The sequence below is a fragment of the Pleurodeles waltl genome, chromosome 9 (genome assembly GCF_031143425.1).
Source record: "Pleurodeles waltl isolate 20211129_DDA chromosome 9, aPleWal1.hap1.20221129, whole genome shotgun sequence".
Classification (NCBI taxonomy): Eukaryota; Metazoa; Chordata; class Amphibia; order Caudata; family Salamandridae; genus Pleurodeles; species Pleurodeles waltl.
In genome coordinates this window covers 309002262-309022248 of record NC_090448.1, presented here as the reverse complement: position 1 = coordinate 309022248, position 19987 = coordinate 309002262, and the positions used below count along the sequence as shown (strand labels likewise).

The 19987-nt window shown below is 44.8% G+C and overlaps 1 protein-coding gene across 11 annotated transcripts in view; it reads left to right on the top strand.

Annotated features, from left to right (window-relative positions):
* Window positions 1-19987, top strand: part of DCAF1 (DDB1 and CUL4 associated factor 1) — a 709202-nt gene that overhangs the window by 188619 nt on the left and 500596 nt on the right. For all 11 annotated transcript variants that reach the window (XM_069206794.1, XM_069206793.1, XM_069206790.1 and 8 more), the window contains one exon: window positions 6770-6949. In XM_069206794.1, the coding sequence (XP_069062895.1) occupies window positions 6770-6949 (180 nt within the window). The remainder of the gene's footprint in view (window positions 1-6769; window positions 6950-19987) is intronic.

Here is a 19987-nt window from a genome sequence, read left to right as displayed (position 1 = left end):
TTACTACATTTGCAGAAATCAAATCTGGCCTTCTTTTCCATAAAGATACTGTAGGAAGTTGGCTCTGTATGTGCTATTTCAAAGTAAGGAATAGCATGCACAGAGTCCAAGGGTTCCCCTTAGAGGTAAAATAGTGGTAAAAAGAGATAATACTAATGCTCTATTTTGTGGTAGTGTGGTCGAGCAGTAGGCTTATCCAAGGAGTAGTGTTAAGCATTTGTTGTACATACACAAGACAATAAATGAGGTACACACACTCAGAGACAAATCCAGCCAATAGGTTTTTATATAGAAAAATATCTTTTCTTAGTTTATTTTAAGAACCACAGGTTCAAATTCTACATGTAATATCTCATTCGAAAGGTATTGCAGGTAAGTACTTTAGGAACTTCAAATCATCAAAATTGCATGTATACTTTTCAAGTTATTGACAAATAGCTGTTTTAAAAGTGGACACTTAGTGCAATTTTCACAGTTCCTGGGGGAGGTAAGTTTTTGTTAGTTTTACCAGGTAAGTAGGACACTTACAGGGTTCAGTTCTTGGTCCAAGGTAGCCCACCGTTGGGGGTTCAGAGCAACCCCAAAGTCACCACACCAGCAGCTCAGGGCCGGTCAGGTGCAGAGTTCAAAGTGGTGCCCAAAACACATAGGCTAGAATGGAGAGAAGGGGGTGCCCCGGTTCCGGTCTGCTTGCAGGTAAGTACCCGCGTCTTCGGAGGGCAGACCAGGGGGGTTTTGTAGGGCACCGGGGGGGACACAAGTCCACACAGAAATTTCACCCTCAGCAGCGCGGGGGCGGCCGGGTGCAGTGTAGAAACAAGCGTCGGGTTTTCAATGTTAGTCTATGAGAGATCTCGGGATCTCTTCAGCGCTGCAGGCAGGCAAGGGGGGGATTCCTCGGGGAAACCTCCACTTGGGCAAGGGAGAGGGACTCCTGGGGGTCACTTCTCCAGTGAAAGTCCGGTCCTTCAGGTCCTGGGGGCTGCGGGTGCAGGGTCTCTCCCAGGCGTCGGGACTTTAGGTTCAAAGAGTCGCGGTCAGGGGAAGCCTCGGGATTCCCTCTGCAGGCGGCGCTGTGGGGGCTCAGGGGGGACAGGTTTTGGTACTCACAGTATCAGAGTAGTCCTGGGGTCCCTCCTGAGGTGTTGGATCGCCACCAGCCGAGTCGGGGTCGCCGGGTGCAGTGTTGCAAGTCTCACGCTTCTTGCGGGGAGCTTGCAGGGTTCTTTAAAGCTGCTGGAAACAAAGTTGCAGCTTTTCTTGGAGCAGGTCCGCTGTCCTCGGGAGTTTCTTGTCTTTCCTCAGAGGATGTCGAGGTCGCTGGTCCCTTTGGAAGGCGTCGCTGGAGCAGGATCTTTGGAAGGCAGGAGACAGGCCGGTGAGTTTCTGGAGCCAAGGCAGTTGTCGTCTTCTGGTCTTCCGCTGCAGGGGTTTTCAGCTAGGCAGTCCTTCTTCTTGTAGTTGCAGGAATCTAACTTTCTAGGGTTCAGGGTAGCCCTTAAATACTAAATTTAAGGGCGTGTTTAGGTCTGGGGGGTTAGTAGCCAATGGCTACTAGCCCTGAGGGTGGGTACACCCTCTTTGTGCCTCCTCCCAAGGGGAGGGGGTCACAATCCTAACCCTATTGGGGGAATCCTCCATCTGCAAGATGGAGGATTTCTAAAAGTTAGAGTCACCTCAGCTCAGGACACCTTAGGGGCTGTCCTGACTGGCCAGTGACTCCTCCTTGTTATTCTCATTATTTTCTCCGGCCTTGCCGCCAAAAGTGGGGCCTGGCCGGAGGGGGCGGGCAACTCCACTAGCTGGAGTGTCCTGCTGGGTTGGCACAAAGGAGGTGAGCCTTTGAGGCTCACCGCCAGGTGTGACAATTCCTGCCTGGGAGAGGTGTTAGCATCTCCACCCAGTGCAGGCTTTGTTACTGGCCTCAGAGTGACAAAGGCACTCTCCCCATGGGGCCAGCAACATGTCTCGGTTTGTGGCAGGCTGCTAAAACTAGTCAGCCTACACAGATAGTCGGTTAAGTTTCAGGGGGCACCTCTAAGGTGCCCTCTGTGGTGTATTTTACAATAAAATGTACACTGGCATCAGTGTTCATTTATTGTGCTGAGAAGTTTGATACCAAACTTCCCAGTTTTCAGTGTAGCCATTATGGTGCTGTGGAGTTCGTGTTTGACAGACTCCCAGACCATATACTCTTATGGCTACCCTGTACTTACAATGTCTAAGGTTTTGTTTAGACACTGTAGGGGTACCATGCTCATGCACTGGTACCCTCACCTATGGTATAGTGCACCCTGCCTTAGGGCTGTAAGGCCTGCTAGAGGGGTGTCTTACCTATACTGCATAGGCAGTGAGAGGCTGGCATGGCACCCTGAGGGGAGTGCCATGTCGACTTACTCGTTTTGTCCTCACTAGCACACACAAGCTGGCAAGCAGTGTGTCTGTGCTGAGTGAGAGGTCTCCAGGGTGGCATAAGACATGCTGCAGCCCTTAGAGACCTTCCTTGGCATCAGGGCCCTTGGTACTAGAAGTACCAGTTACAAGGGACTTATCTGGATGCCAGGGTCTGCCAATTGTGGATACAAAAGTACAGGTTAGGGAAAGAACACTGGTGCTGGGGCCTGGTTAGCAGGCCTCAGCACACTTTCAATTGTAAACATAGCATCAGCAAAGGCAAAAAGTCAGGGGGCAACCATGCCAAGGAGGCATTTCCTTACAGATACACCTCGCAGCAATTTCTGCATACCTGCAGATTACCCATTCAACTTCAGTATTTAGGATACCTGTCATTAAAGCGTTTATGGAAGGCCTAAAAAGAATGATACCACCAAGAACACCACCTGTTCCTTCATGGAACCTCAACATCGTCTTAACAAGACTCATGGGTCCACCTTTCGAACCCATGCATTCTTGCGAAATGCAATTCTTAACGTGGAAGGTTGCATTTCTCATTGCCATTACATCTCTAAGAAGAGTAAGCGAAATTCAAGCGTTTACTATACAGGAACCTTTTATTCAAATACACAAAAATAAGGTAGTTCTAAGAACCAATCCTAAATTTTTACCAAAAGTTATTTCACCGTTCCACTTAAACCAAACCGTAGAACTACCAGTGTTCTTTCCACAGCCAGACTCAGTAGCTGAAAGGGCACTACATACATTAGACATCAGAAGAGCACTAATGTACTACATTGACAGAACAAAACGAATTAGGAAAACAAAACAACTGTTTATTGCATTTCAAAAACCTCATACAGGAAACCCAATATCAAAACAGGGTATAGCCAGATGGATAGTTAAGTGTATCCAAATCTGCTACCTTAAAGCAAAAAGAGAGCTGCCCATTACACCAAAGGCACACTCAACCAGAAAGAAAGGCGCTACCATGGTCTTCCTAGGAAATATTCCAATGAACGAAATATGTAAGGCAGCCACATGGTCTACGCCTCACACATTTACTAAGCACTACTGTGTAGACGTGCTATCCGCACAACAAGCCACAGTAGGTCAAGCCGTACTAAGAACTTTATTTCAAACTACTTCCACTCCTACAGGCTGAGCCACCGCTTTTGGGGAGATAACTGCTTACTAGTCTATGCACAGCATGTGTATCTGCAGCTACACATGCCACCAAACTGAAAATGTCACTTACCCAGTGTACATCTGTTCGTGGCATTAGTCGCTGCAGATTCACATGCGCCCACCCGCCTCCCCGGGAGCCTGTAGCCGTTTGGAAGTAATCTTCAACATTTGTACATTTGTAAATATATTACTTAAAATTTATTTTGTACATACTTATTCATTCCATTGCATGGGCACTATTACTAACAAACACAACTCCTACCTCACCCTCTGCGGGGAAAACAATTGAAGATGGAGTCGACGCCCATGCGCAATGGAAACAAGGAGGAGGAGTCCCTCGGTCTCGTGACTCGAAAAGACTTCTTCGAAGAAAAACAACTTGTAACACTCCGACCCAACACCAGACGGCGGACTATGCACAGCATGTGAATCTGCAGCGAATAATGCCACGAACAGATGTACACTGGGTAAGTGACATTTTCATTCTTCAGTATTGGTATCTTTGATAGATTCACATGTGACCCTCCCTCCTCCCCTTTGAGACTCCCCTCAGACATAAAAACTATTAATTTACGCTTGTGCTCCAAAATCTAAGGGAATCTGCCTCTTTTGGGAGTGTTCTAGAGAGTGATGGCGTCTGATTGGCTAAGGATTGGTCAGTTTTTCATTAAAATAGAAAGACTGACATTGAACCATGGGTTTTATAGCCTATCTATTTTAGTAGTAAACCTTTTTTAATTATACTACTTTGGGACTCTCATTTTGACAGCAGGGAATAATTCAAGCTTGTGGGGCTATGAAAGATACCAATACTGGAGAAATACAGTTACAGGTAAGTAACTAATTTTCTTTCATCAGTTTCCCCACCTAATGATATCACCAGGTACCTCCAAAAGGTGTAACTCACCACAGAGGAAATATTTTACGGAAGATCTCCACAGCTACCCTCAAGGGTGGTTAAGGCCATGCGTCTTATTGACCATGTTTAGGAAGAGGGTAAGAAAGACTGTAGACTGAAGAACCTGTACTGGTGTTGTACCATACCTCTTGAATGGGCAGACAGAAGGATTTCTATTGCAGTGATCAAATTGGAAATTGGATGGCCACTTTAGAGAAGTGTAATAGACAAATGTGTGTAGAAATCTAGCCATATTTGGGCCTCATTGTTGAAGACAAACAAAAGGATGCAGTGGGCTTTTTGCAAGTGGGAGGTTGCACCTCTTCTGCTGTTATGGATGCAACAAGCACCAGGTTCCATCAGATGTCCTATGTAATAGAAGTACAAAATTGGACATGCTCTTAGATGTTAAAACACCCTTCGATCACCACTTAGACGGTGCATTACAGTATGTTTGCCAGCAATAGCTTGTTTGTAGCACCAGAGTTCACAGTCATACTTTTTACTCCGGAGTTTTCTAGCCCTAACAACATCAACAGTCTCATCATCTGTTATCCCAGATTCTTCTTTGTGGAGATGAAATCTCATGATTTTCACATTGTCCCATATCTCTGCCAACCTAACAGATGCCTCAAGCAATAGTAATTTCACTTAGTAACCCTTCAAGAATTTGTGCATTTTCCTTGCTAGACATCTATGTACATATCTCTTTGCATATCAAGCACCTCATGTTTCTATGGTTTGAGGGGTCAGATTGTTATAGCAATTAAATTTTTATTTTCTGCCTAAAATCTGCACCGCAGGTCTGCGCAAACATTTTAATGCTGGTGGCATTGGTTAAAGGAAGACTGTCAGGTCTACCCTTAGCTGAAAGACAGGCTAATCAAGGGCAAATTGCTGGGTTCATGGACGTCTGCAAATGCCTGCCTTTGCATTCTGAGTAGGTTAGGGTTAAGCACCGTCGGGGATAAGTTCACTTTCCTTTCATGCACACATCTCCTGTTTCTGGGAGCCATGCCATAAACATTATTGGAAAAAACCTTTCTGTCACATGAGCATGTTCTGAAGATCTGGCAACTACAAACAAATTTAAAGAATATCCTCCTTTTCAGTTCTACTATAATATTACTGTCCCCCCTATTTCCTTCGTCTCATTTTGCCTCTTCCAAAAGAATCTGACACAGGAACAGCTTGACAAACAGTGTAGCTCACATGTTCTTGGGATGGCCGAGTTCTGACCACATCTAGAATGAAGAAGGACCCCCATATGTTGAAGGAAGACATTACATTTTTATAGGCTTCTATTTCCAAGCTCATAGCCTGCAACTCATTATGATCACAAACAAGGTGATGGATGATTGAGAGACTTGCTGCAAAGAAGGAGCTTTGAACCATGAAAGAAAGGCATTAATGCATCAATGTCCTTGTGCTCAAGACTATTTGAAATGCCTTTGAGGAGTATCTTCTAAGAATTCAGCACTTGTCATAGTTGATCAGGATGGACAACGTCGCCTCTACATTCAAAGTCACCAAAAAAGGAGGCTGACTGCTTCTAACTAGTCCATACAGTAGAATATTAGTCTAAAAGTAAAACAGAGGCCCAGCATCAGGTATGTTTGGGCCAGCATGCTCATCATGTCTACAGGAGAGTGTCATGAGAGGGAGTTGAGTCACGCTCAGTCTACTTTATAGCTGTCTGCACATATTGGGAATCTATTATTGAATCATTTTGCAAAAGAGTCTCAATTACTGTTAATTTTACAGCCTTCTGTGTTATTGTTCCATATATGGTTCAGCCAGACTCCTTGGAGGGTCAGCATTATTCGTTTTTCAGGACCAATTTAGGGAACTGTTGGGTTCAAGGTCAACATGATATATAAGGTGCTTATACTTTCTTGGCTCATTTTATTTCTTTTTATTATGAGCTGTGCCATAGATGGCTGAATAATACAAGGCTTACTAAGGTACAAAAGTAATGTTATAATAGATTAATTATTATCTACACTTTTTCTGTTCAGTGCAGCTACATACTGGTTTGAAATGTTGCATATTATGGTGAATTGTGTACATTAGCCCTCATTGAAGGCTTAAGCACATGGAGAAGGCTAAGCAAGTTGGTTCTTATGAGCACAGTCATTTCCATCATTGGGTATGCAAATTAATAATTTCCCTTCCATTGAGTTTGCAGTCTTTGCTCCCTTTCTTTAATCATGTTAAATCCTCCTCTGTGCAGTTGATAACATCACTCACCGTTTCTGTAGGTATTCCACACTAATGTTCTCTTTGCAGGTGTGCATGCATCCTCACAAGGTGCTATCAGATGTGGTGAACTATACTCTCTGGCTGATGGAATGCTCCCATGCCTCAGGCTGCTGCCATGCCACCATGTTTTTTTCCATCTGTTTTTCCTTCCGAGCTGTTCTGGAACTCTTTGATAAGCAGGATGGGCTCCGACGTCTAGTTAATCTGGTAAGTGATGATACAATATTCAGGGACAGTGGGAATGTCTTGCCAAGATAGAAATACATTTGTATGTTGTGCTCATTTAAGGAATGTCTTTGCTTTCACACAGTATCTCTCACAACTGTATTGAGTTGTTAAACTGCTGCAAAGGAAGTGAGCACTATTAAATTGAACAGATACTAATAAATGCATCTCAATTAAAATAATGTATTTTAGAAAATAATTCAAAAAGTTAAAGTGCAGTATTGTGGTTGCTGCTGAATTCTGTTACTTTTAAGTAACATCCCCACAGAGTTTTGTAGTCTGCAGTAAATCTGGTTCAAGTTGAAAACTTTTGAATAAAGTGTGAGACAACATGTAAAAGGATCTCCTAAGTAAATAATAAATATGGGAGTGTAGTAAGGGCTTGATGGCTTTTAAAAATGGTTTTGCCGAGTATTTTGTTGGCAACATGAAAATGGTAAAGCAGTAGTTTGTGTGGGGCAGAAGAGCAAAATGGAGTGAATGGTACATGGAAATCAGTTTTGGGTGTAAGTCTGGGTAATGAAGGTTACACAGCTCTGATGAATTTGAAGGGCATCTTGCTAGAGCAGTAAAGGGCTGCAGGAAGAGTTAGAACGTTTGTGAATCAGTTCAAGCAATTAACATCAATGGTTTAGGAAATCTCTTGTATCTGTCCTGAATTATTGATGTCATGCCTGTTAAAAAAAATAAAAACAAAATATAGAAAAAGTATGCTATTTAGGACGTGCTAGTAGATCGCATTATCGTCTGTAACCTACCGTTCCATGTGGTGACCAACATGTTTTTCATAACAGTTCCTCCCACTAATGCAACTCCTACACACAGACAGATACGTTCAGAAATGTTAGAGGGGTGTAGCCTTTGGTGTACCGAGATATTTGGCCTCCTTGGACATAAGGGTGAGGATTAAGAGACACCTGAAGACCTACCTTTAGTCCTTAATCTAAGAGCAATTAATAGTAGACTGCCCGCCCATCTCAGTTTATTGTCTAGCTTGCTCTTGACACTTTCTTTGTTGGTATTGTCATTTATCACGTTGCACGATTGTGTAGGGTACTGTTGAACATGGGTCGCTAAGACTCCCTTTTCCATGCTTTATGCCTTCTATGCTTTACTCTTTTTACCAGCCAAGACTCTTTCTATTTCTTAGCATTGTAAATGTTGGAACTTGTATACAATGTGACAGAGCAGTCACATGCTATCAATGTCAGTAACCAGTCAGAGCTACCATTTACGTAAGTCTTTGTAACAGTTTAACTTTATTGACAATATTTACTTGTTGCCATGGCTTTGTAAGCCTTAGGGGCTCTTAGAAAAATGTAAACGTTAGCCTGCCTTTTAAAGAAAATATGCAGACAATTAATTAAGAGCCAGAGAGGGCAATGGCTAAATGTTTTGTTGCCCGTCTCACCAGTTACATAGTATACTGGCAAGGAGATTGAGGCAAAATGCTTATGAGGTTCTCAAACACATAAACCAAAAAAATAGCTTTTGCAAGTGAGATCCAATCCTATAAAGGGTCTGTGGTTTGAGAAAGAGGATTTGATAAATGATTCCTACTGGAGATGTCCAGTAAACTGTAGTCCGTTGTCTCCCAGATTTAGTCGTTGTGCATTGAGTATGAACTTTGCCTTACATTCATTCAGATACTGCTATATTTAATCACACCCAGTTAGACTCCCAAGATCGAGCTATCATATTGCTTCTGCTTGGCTGGTAGATCCTGCATAAACGTAGGAGTAAGTTTCTTCCGTCACACTTGTGCCAGCAAAAATACTACCTTTCTGGTGTGTTTTATGCACCCGATAGAGACTTCTATTTGCAGATTCCTTACCTTTGAATTCTTCCAGGTATCAGACAGGATCTGCAAGATGTTCGTGAGCAGCACCCCTGCGCGCTGGTTGGTGGTGTTAATCGGTTCTGCATGTGTCTACACCGCCCCCAATGGAAATGACATCAAGGTCCCTATATAGGCACCACCAAGGCACGCTGATGTCAGTTTCTTTCCACGCCAGAAACGCTGAGCCATGAAGAACACTGACCACTGGTGTGTCAAAACAAGGGCCCTGAAAGTGAAGGCCCTGCCCTTAGAAATCAGTTTGCAGTGCGGGGAGGATAGGTGGGTCGATCAGGAATCTGCAACTGTCAGAGTCACCAGATCCTCGGGGTCTGCGCACGTTCCCAACACGTCCACCACTGAACAGCTCCTAGACTCTGATAGATAAATCACAGAGGCTAAGAGAGTTCAAGAGGGGATTAGGAAGGGAAACAGCTGGGAAGGAGATCTGTAGTAAGAAAAAGGTTAGAACACACAATATGAAAATTATATCTCCTGAAATCAATACTAGACTATGATTCTAAGCATAGTCATTCTGAAAACATGAACAATCTAAGAATTAGGTTTAAAATGACTAAGTTTCAAGATGGCCGGATACCTGTAAGGGAATCAAGATGGATTAAATGAAAACTTTCTTATTCAAGTACTTTCCTTTACATGAGAATCAGAAAAACGTTCTGACTAAATTTTAAACCAGTCATATAAATCCTTTTTTGAGAATGCATACTAGGACCATACAATATTGCATCTAGACACTCTGATCTTCTGTGTACTCTTAAAATGTTGCGCATATTGTAGATTTTTATATATATATACATATATATATATATATATATATAATGATGGCATGTGTAGCTGCAGATACACATGCTTTGCACATCCCGCCATCTAGTGTTGGGCTCGGAGTGTTACAAGTTGTTTTTCTTCGAAGAAGTCTTTTCGAGTCACGAGATCGAGGGACTCCTCCCCTTTCTGCTCCATTGCGCATGGGCATCGACTCCATCTTAGATTGTTTTTTTTCCGGCATCGGGTTCGGACGTGTTCCTTTTCGCTCCGTGTTTCGGGTCAGAAAGTTAGTTAGAATCTCGGAAAAATCGTCAGTATTGTTTGCGTTCGGTATCAGGTTAGTTACAACGTGATCGACACCGACTTTTGAAGAGCTCCGGTGGCCCTTCAGGGTTTATTTGATCCCTGTCGGGGCCTGGTCGGCCCGGCCATGTGTCTCTTCAAGGCTGATGGAACGGACCCCATTCCGCTTCTACCCAAAATGTCACAACAAGTATCTGTATACAGATCAGCACCTGGTCTGTAACTTGTGTTTGTCTACAGAACACAGAGAAGATACTTGTGAAGCCTGTCGAGCGTTTCGGTCGAGGAAGACATTAAGAGACTGAAGAGCGAGAAGACTGCAGATGGCGTCGGCGCCGACAGGACAAAGGCATTTAAAGGAGGAAGAAGGACGAGCTCGATCCTGAAGAAACGCCTAAAACCGTGAGTAAGACGTCGAAACATAAAACTCACGAGAAGACCACAAAAGCCCAGGGGACGCCACCGCCAACAGGCCAGGGCTTAACCCGAAAAATAGGTGACCGATCATCGGCACCGAAAAAGGGCCCGCTTGTGTCGAAGTCATCCGACTCCGGTCGAGATACCGGCACACAGCAATCTCGAGCCCGAGACAGCGGCTCCGAGCAAGTTCGGCACCGAGACAGTGGCACCGAAATGGGTCGGCACCGAGAGACCACGACGCCGAATATAAAGAAAGTGTTGTCGGAGCCGAAAAAGGCTACCGAAAAGGTTTCAATTCCGAAACATCCAGCCTCGGAACTGAAATCAGGTTCCTACACAGAGGAACAGGGATTGTCCTCCCAAATGCAAGGACATAAGTTCGGACAAGAATTAGAATCAATGGAGCCAGACTACACTCAAAGGAGGCTCCAAATTCAAAAGGACACAGGGAAGATAAGCACTCTTCCCCCAATTAAAATGAAAAGAAGACTTGCCTTTCAAGAAAAGGACAAGCAGCCACAGGCAAAGGTGGCAAGACAAACCACTCCGCCACCATCTCCACCACCATCAATGCACACATCACCAGTAGTCACTCCACCACTGATGCAATCCCCAACTCATACTGCAATGAGTCAGGATGATCCCGACGCATGGGACTTTTATGATGTGCCAGTATCGGATAACAGCCCAGACTGTTACCCAGTGAGACCGTCGCCACCTGAGGACAGTACATTCTACACGTTGGTGGTCTCAAGAGCAGCGGCTTTTCATAATGTCACCTTGCATGCAGAACCGATTGAGGATGACTTTTGGTTTAATACACTATCCTCCACTCGGAGCCAATACCAGAGCTTACCTATGCTACCTGGAATGCTAAAACACTCCAAACAGCAAGAGCCTGTGAAGGGCAGGGCCATAACTCCAAGGGTGGAGAAAAAGTACAAGCCACCGCCTACAGACCCTGTGTATATCACGCAGCAATTATCACCAGACTCTGTGGTAGTAGGGGCAGCTCGCAAGAGAGCAAACTCTCACACCTCGGGAGACGCACCACCTCCAGACAAGAAGAGTCGCAAATTCGACGCCGCAGGGAAAAGGGTCGCAGCACAAGCAGCAAACCCATGGCGCATTGCCAACTCACAAGCACTTTTGGCAAGATATGATAGGGCTCATTGGGACGAAATGCAGCATTTCATAGAACACTTACCCAAAGAGTTCCAGAAAAGGGCACAACAAGTGGTGGAGGAAGGACAAAGTATCTCAAATAATCAGATACGGTCAGCAATGGATGCAGCAGATACAGCTGCAGTAACAATAAGGAGACATGCATGGTTGCGTACGTCGGGATTCAAGCCGGAAATACAACAAGCCGTGCTGAATATGCCTTTTAATGGACAGCAGTTGTTTGGGCCGGAGGTGGACACTGCTATCGAAAAACTTAAAAAAGACACTGATACGGCCAAAGCCATTTGCGCACTCTACTCCCCACAGAGCAGAGGCACATTTCGCAAAACACAGTTTAGAGGGGGGTTTCGAGGACAAGCTACAGAACCCACAACCTCACAAACAAGGCCCACTTATCAGAGCCAATATCAGCGGGGAAGTTTTCGGGGCAATATAGAGTGGGACAATTCCAAAAGAATAGAGGGAAGTTCCAAAACTCCTCAAAACAAGCAGTGACTTCCAAGTCACAAATCCCCAACACAACACCTGTGGGGGGGGGAGACTAAGCAATTTTTACAAACATTGGGAGGAGATCACAACAGACACTTGGGTACTGGCAATTATCCAGCATGGTTATTGCATAGAATTTCTCAGATTCCCTCCAAACATCCCACTGAAAACACACAATATGTCAAAACAACACATGGATCTTCTAGGACTAGAGATCCAGGCATTGCTACAAAAAGGAGCAATAGAATTAGTACCAATTCAACAGAAAGGAACAGGAGTTTACTCTCTATACTTTCTCATACCCAAAAAGGACAAAACACTGAGACCGATATTAGATCTCAGAACATTAAATACCTACATCAAATCAGACCACTTTCACATGGTGACATTACAAGACGTAATCCCACTGCTCAAACAACAAGACTACATGACAACACTAGACCTAAAGGATGCATATTTCCATATACCAATACATCCTTCACACAGAAAGTACCTAAGATTTGTATTCCAAGGGGTACATTACCAATTCAAGGTGTTGCCATTCGGAATAACAACTGCGCCAAGAGTTTTTACAAAATGCCTGGCAGTAGTAGCTGCGCATATCAGAAGGCAGCAAATACATGTGTTCCCGTACCTAGACGATTGGGTAATCAAAACCAACACACTAGAATGGTGTTCACAACACACAAAGTAAGTCATAGAAACCCTACACAAACTAGGTTTCTCAATCAACTACACAAAGTCACACCTTCAGCCGTGTCAGACACAGCAATACTTAGGGGCAACAATCGACACAGCAAGAGCGATTGCCACTCCAAGTCCAAAAAGAGTACAAGCATTTCACAATGTAATACAGGTCATGTATCCAAACCAAAGAATACAAGTCAAAATAGTAATGAAACTCCTTGGCATGATGTCCTCATGCATAGCCATTGTCCCAAACGCAAGATTGCACATGCGGCCCTTACAACAGTGCCTAGCATCACAATGGTCACAGGCACAGGGTCCACTTCTAGATCTAGTGTTGATAGACCGCCAAACATACACCTCGCTTCAATGGTGGAACAATATAAATTTAAACCAAGGGCGGCCTTTTCAAGACCCAGTGCCTCAATACGTAATAACTACAGATGCCTCCATGATAGGGATGGGAGCACACCTCAATCAACACAGCATTAAGGGACAATGGGACTCTCGGCAAAAACAGTTTCACATAAATCACTTAGAACTATTGGCAGTATTTCTAGCGTTAAAAGCATTTCAACCAATAATAAGCCACAAACACATTCTTGTCAAAACAGACAACATGACAACGATGTATTACTTAAACAAACAGGGAGGGACACACTCAACAAAGTTGTGGCTCCTGACACAGAAAATATGGCATTGGGCTATACACAACCACATTCGCCTAATAGCACAGTTCATTCCAGGGATTCAGAATCAGTTAGCAGACAATCTCTCTCTGGATCACCAACAGATCCACGAATGGGAGATTCACCCCCAAGTACTACACACTTACTTCCAAAATTAAGGAACACCACAAATAGGCCTGTTTGCAACAAAAGAAAACGCAAAATGCCAAAACTTCGCATCCAGGTACCCACTAGATCAGTCTCTGGGCAATGCGTTATGGATGAGCTGGTCACGGATATTTGCATATGCTTTCCCCCCTCTCCCACTCCTTCCATATCTAGTAAACAAGTTGAGTCAAAACAAATTCAAACTCATACTCATAGCACCAACTTGGGCAAGACAACCTTGGTACACAACACTACTAGACCTCTCAGTAGTGCCTCATATCAAACTACCAAACAGACCAGATCTGTTAACTCAACACAATCAACAGATCAGACACCCCAATCCAGCATCGCTGAATCTAGCAATTTGGCTCCTGAAGTCTTAGAGTTCGGACACTTAGACCTTACACAGGAATGTATGGAGGTCATAAAACACGATAGAAAACCAACCACTAGACATTGCTATGCAAATAAGTGGAAAAGATTTGTTTATTATTGCCACAATAATCAAATTCAACCCTTACACGCATCTGCTAAAGACATCGTAAGCTACTTGCTACATTTGCAAAAGTCAAAACTAGCTTTTTCATCCATTAAGATACATCTTACTGCAATTTCAGCTTACCTGCAAATTACCCACTCAATTTCATTATTTAGGATACCAGTCATTAAAGCATTTATGGAAGGCCTAAAGAGAATTATACCACCAAGAACACCACCAGTTCCTTCGTGGAACCTCAACATTGTCTTAACTCGCCTCCTGGGTCCACCCTTCGAACCTATGCACTCATGTGAAATGCAATACTTAACATGGAAGGTTGCATTCCTAATTGCTATCACAGCTCTAAGAAGAGTAAGTGAGATACAAGCATTTACCATACAAGAACCATTTATTCAGATACACAGGCATAAAGTAGTCCTACGAACAAATCCTAAATTCTTACCAAAAGTCATATCACTGTTCCACTTGAACCAAACAGTAGAACTACCAGTGTTCTTTCCACAACCAGATTCTGTAGCTGAAAGAGCACTACATACATTAGACATCAAAAGAGCGTTAATGTACTACATTGACAGAACAAAACTAATTAGAAAAACAAAACAATTATTTATTGCTTTCTAAAAACCTCATACAGGAAATCCAATTTCTAAACAAGGCATTGTTAGATGGATAGTTAAGTGCATTCAAACCTGTTATCTTAAAGCAAAAAAAGAACTGCCTATTACACCAAGGGCACACTCAACTAGAAAGAAAGGTGCTACCATGGCCTTTCTAGGAAATATTCCAATGACCGAAATATGTAAGGCAGCTACATGGTCTACGCCTCATACATTTACCAAACACTACTGTGTAGATGTGTTAACGGCACAACAAGCCACAGTAGGTCAAGCAGTACTACGAACATTGTTTCAAACAACTTCAACTCCTACAGGCTGAACCACTGCTTTTGGGGAGATAACTGCTTACTAGCCTATGCACAGCATGTGTATCTGCAGCTACACATGCCATCGAACGGAAAATGTTACTTACCCAGTGTACATCTGTTCGTGGCATTAGTCGCTGCAGATTCACATGCGCCCACCTGCCTCCCCGGGAGCCTGTAGCCGTTTAGAAGTTGATCTTGAACATTTGTAACTTTGTAAATATATTACTTTAAACTACATTATGTACATACGTATTCACTCCATTGCATGGGCACTATTACTGTAATACACAACTCCTACCTCACCCTCTGCGGGGAAAACAATCTAAGATGGAGTCGATGCCCATGCGCAATGGAGCCGAAATGGGAGGAGTCCCTCGATCTCGTGACTCGAAAAAACTTCTTCGAAGAAAAACAACTTGTAACACTCCGAGCCCAACACTAGATGGCAGGATAATGCACAGCATGTGAATCTGCAGCGACTAATGCCACGAACAGATGTACACTGGGTAAGTGACATTTTCCATATATATAAATATATATATATATATATATATATATATAGTAAACACCATAAAAGGATTGTGCACCATGAATAACACAATATGGATTCAGGAAAAACAAATCACATAACTTGTCAACTCGAATATTACATGATAAATATCTTAGAATAGTGGCATACAATAAACAACATGAATTAAACTCGAGGAGAGAATCGTGTGTCTTGCTGATTCGTAAACCACGATGTAAATGCCAAGAAATAGCAGCTCACAATGAATAACAAGATCAAAGTACAATGAAACGAACCGCGTGTCTTTTGCTGGTAGCGCGCAATGAACAACAAGGTTAAAACACCATAAAGCGAATTGCGCGTCTTGCAGATTCTTAAGCCACCATGTAAATATCAAGAAATGGTAGCGCGCAATGAACAACAAAGTTAAAACACCATAAAACGAATCGCTCGTCTTGCCGATTCTTAAGCCACCATGTAAATGTCAAGAAATGGTAGCGCACTATAATTAACAAGATTAAATTATCATGAAACGAATCGCGCGTCTTGCAGATTCGCAAGTCACCCTGCAAATGTCACAAACACTCACGCGCATATTTCACACTCGCAAATTACTCTGTCAAATCATAAAAGAATTAGGCCCAAGAACATGAGCGTTCTCAATAACGGCGTCGGGAGCCCAGCCCAACCACCGTCTTACCGCCCAGAACAAGGATCTCCAAATGAAGAATGAAAGTCAGATGTCTGGAAGATCAAATAGGCCACTGGGACAGGAGCTCAGGAAGTAGCTGCTGCTCTGCACCGGGACCTCTGAATAGTGAGCACCTGGAGCTGGGCTGGCTCCTTTTTATAGTCTTGGCCCAGCCCACAACCACTCCCAGGCATGTTGTAGGGAAAGTCTCTAGAAGGCCCTGGAAAGGGACCACACCCTAACACACTCTGAAAGCCTGCAGCAATACATTGCAAATGAGCAGCATTTGTAAGCACATTACAAATAAGTCTTCAGGATTGAACTCTGCAATGCAAAAGGTTAAACAACAACATATCAGCACAATGCATAAATTACGTTGTTTTGAGAGTGCTGGGTTTTTGCATTCTCGTCGCCAATAGAGCGAGCACTGCCCTGGTGTTGACAGCAACTAGATATTGTGTCTACCAGATAAGACATTACCAAGGTAAGTAACCTGTCCATTTGCTAAAGACTTATAGCTGCAGAATCCTTACCTTTCAATAGATACTCAAGCAATACCATCCCCAGAGGTGGGGCTCCAAACCAATTTCAAACAAGAAAGTTCTGCAGGACCCAATAGGCAAAGTGCCTGCCCCAACAGACCTCACTTTCTAGGCAGTATTGCCTAGTAAACCACGTTACTGCCTTACAGATGTCCAGGACTAGAACTCCACGTGCTAATGCAGTGGTCACAGTTTTAGCATCCTTAGTTCGGGTAGAATGAGCATGCAGACCCTCAGGTTGCTTTTTGGCCAGTGTGTATCAGATCTTAACACAGAGCTCAACGATCTGGGGATGGTCCGCTTCTGCACTGCTTAATGTTTCTTTGCACCCACATGCGCTACGAAGAATTGGTCGTCCACCTGAAACTCTTTTGTATGATCAAGGTAGAACGGCAACACTCTTTTTGGGTCCAGGAGATTGAGTATCTACTCTTCATTAGAAGGATGGTAAGTATAGGTTCCACCAGATAAGGCGCTACCAAAGGTAAGTTAATTGTCCTAAAGCACTAAGTGCTCAATTTTCTCTAAATCTGTCCACCAGACCTAGCCAGAATAGGTTGCACCATCTGTTCTATTTTTTTTCTTTCCACCATTATGGTTATCTAATACTGCGGAGTTAAGCCAAACAAGTATCTCCAAATTTTGCTTAGATTTAGAAGTAAAAACTAGACTTGACGCAGTCCTGTTCCTTCCTCTGTGGGATTGTGTCTTTCCTCAGAGTAAGGCTCTTGCTCTACAGTGGCACAGGCTAGAGCTACACTGTCACATCCCCAAGCTGTCTTCACATGCACTGTTCTTGGGCACACCATCCACGTTCTAAGCATCCTGTGCTACACAGTTAGCGCAATGCCAAATAATAAATACTGCACTGGTTCTCTTTTAGCTGTTTTGCTTTGTTAACCTTTTGTGAGAGGACAGTTCTTACTATCTGGTCTACCCTGACTTTTTACCTTTTACTGTGATGGACCCTCATAGTTTGGGACTCACCCACAGTAATCTCATGGTAAAATGGACTGCACATGTTTACCGCCGGTGTCGCCTTGTTAAGCAAAGGCTGCAATGATGCAGAAAAGGTAGGAAGCCCAGGGCTAGTTGCACATGCTCACAAGAACCGTGCTGAGGTAGCTTGATGCAGAAGGGACCATGCAGAGTGGGTGGTGACCTGGAGTAGGCCTTATGAGAAGGGTGTGCTCATGTGAGAAATTTTCAATGTGCTTACTGTCTTTTTTGTAGTGGCACTCCATTATATGTCAATGGGACAGGCTGGTCTAGGGCACCACTCCAGTTCCCTAGTGTAAAGAAATGGCTCCCTGTTGCAGTTACCCCCCACTTTTTGCCTGATACTGATGCTGACTTGACTGAGAAGTGTGATGGGACCCTGCTAACCAGGCCCCAGCACCAGTGTTCTTTCACCTAAAATATACCATTGTCTCCACAATTGGCACAACCCTGGCACCCAGGTAAGTCCCTTGTAACTGGTACCCCTGGTACCAAGGGCCCTGATGCCAGGGAAGGTCTCTAAGGGCTGCAGCATGTCTTATGCCACCCTAGGGACCCCTCACTCAGCACAGACACACTGCTTGCCAGCTTGTGTGTGCTGGTGGGGAGAAAATGACTAAGTCGACATGGCACTCCCCTCAGGGTGCCATGCCAACCTCACACTGCCTGTGGCATAGGTAAGTCACCCCTCTAGCAGGCCTTACAGCCCTAAGGCAGGGTGCACTATACCACAGGTGAGGGCATAGGTGCATGAGCACTATGCCCCTATAGTGTCTAAGCAAAACCTTAGACATTGTAAGTGCAGGGTAGCCATAAGGGTATATGGTCTGGGAGTCTGTCAAAAACGAACTCCACAGCTCCATAATGGCTACACTGAATACTGGAAAGTTTGGTATCAAACTTCTCAGAATAATAAACCCGCACTGATGCCAGTGTTAGATTTATTAAAAAATGCACACAGAGGGCATCTTAGAGATGCCCCCTGTATTTTACCCAATTGTTCAGTGCAGGACTGACTGGTCTGTGCCAGCCTGCTGCTGAGAGACGAGTTTCTGACCCCATGTGGTGAGGGCCTTTGTGCTCTCTGAGGACAGAAACAAAAGCCTGCTCTGGGTGGAGATGCTTCACACCTCCCTCCCTGCAGGAACTGTAACACCTAGCAGTGAGCTTCAAAGGCTTAGGCTTCGTGTTACAATGCCCCATGGCACTCCAGCTAGTGGAGATGCCCGCCCCCTGGACACAGCCCCCACTTTTGGCGGCAAGTCCAGGAGAGATAATGAGAAAACCAAGGAGGAGTCACTGGCCAGTCAGGACAGCCCCTAAGGTGTCCTGAGCTGAGGTGACTGACTTTTAGAAATCCTCCATCTTGCAGATGGAGGATTCCCCCAATAGGATTAGGGATGTGCCCCCCTCCCCTCAGGGAGGAGGCACAAAGAGGGTGTAGCCACCCTCAAGGACAGTAGCTATTGGCTACTGCCCTCCCAGACCTAAACACACCCCTAAATTGAGTATTTAGGGGCCCCAGAACCTAGGAAACTAGATTCCTGCAACCTAAGAAGAAGAGGACTGCTAAGCTGAAAAACCCTGCAGAGAAGACGGAGACACCAACTGCTTTGGCCCCAGCTCTACCGGCCTGTCTCCCCACTTCTAAAGACACTGCTCCAGCGACGCTTTCCCCAGGGACCAGCGACCTCTGAATCCTCCGAGGACTGCCCTGCTCTAGAAGGACCAAGAACTCCCGAGGACAGCGGCTCTGTTCACCAAAGACTGCAACTTTGAAACAAAGAAGCAACTTTGAAAGAACTTGCTTTTCCCGCCGGAAGCGTGAGACTTGACACACTGCACCCGACGCCCCCGGCTCGACTTGTGGAGAACAATCACTTCAGGGAGGACTCCCCGGCGACTGCGAGACCGTGAGTAGCCAGAGTTGCCCCCCCCCCCCCTGAGCCCCCACAGCGACGCCTGCAGAGGGAATCCTGAGGCTCTCCCTGACCGCGACTGCCTGCTTCTAAGATCCGACGCCTGGTAAAGACTCTGCACCCGCAGCCCCCAGGGCCTGAAGGATCCGAACTCCAGTGCAGGAGTGACCCCCAGGAGGCCCTCTCCCTTGCCCAGGTGGTGGGTACCCCGAGGAGCTCCCCCCCCCGCCTGCCTGCCTGCATTGCTGAAGAGACCCCTTGGTCTCCCATTGATTTCAATCACAAACCCGACGCGTGTTTGCACACTGCACCCGGCCGCCCCCGTGCTGCTGAGGGTGTACTTTCTGTGTGGACTTCTGTCCCCCCCCCGGTGCCCTACAAAACCCCCCTGGTC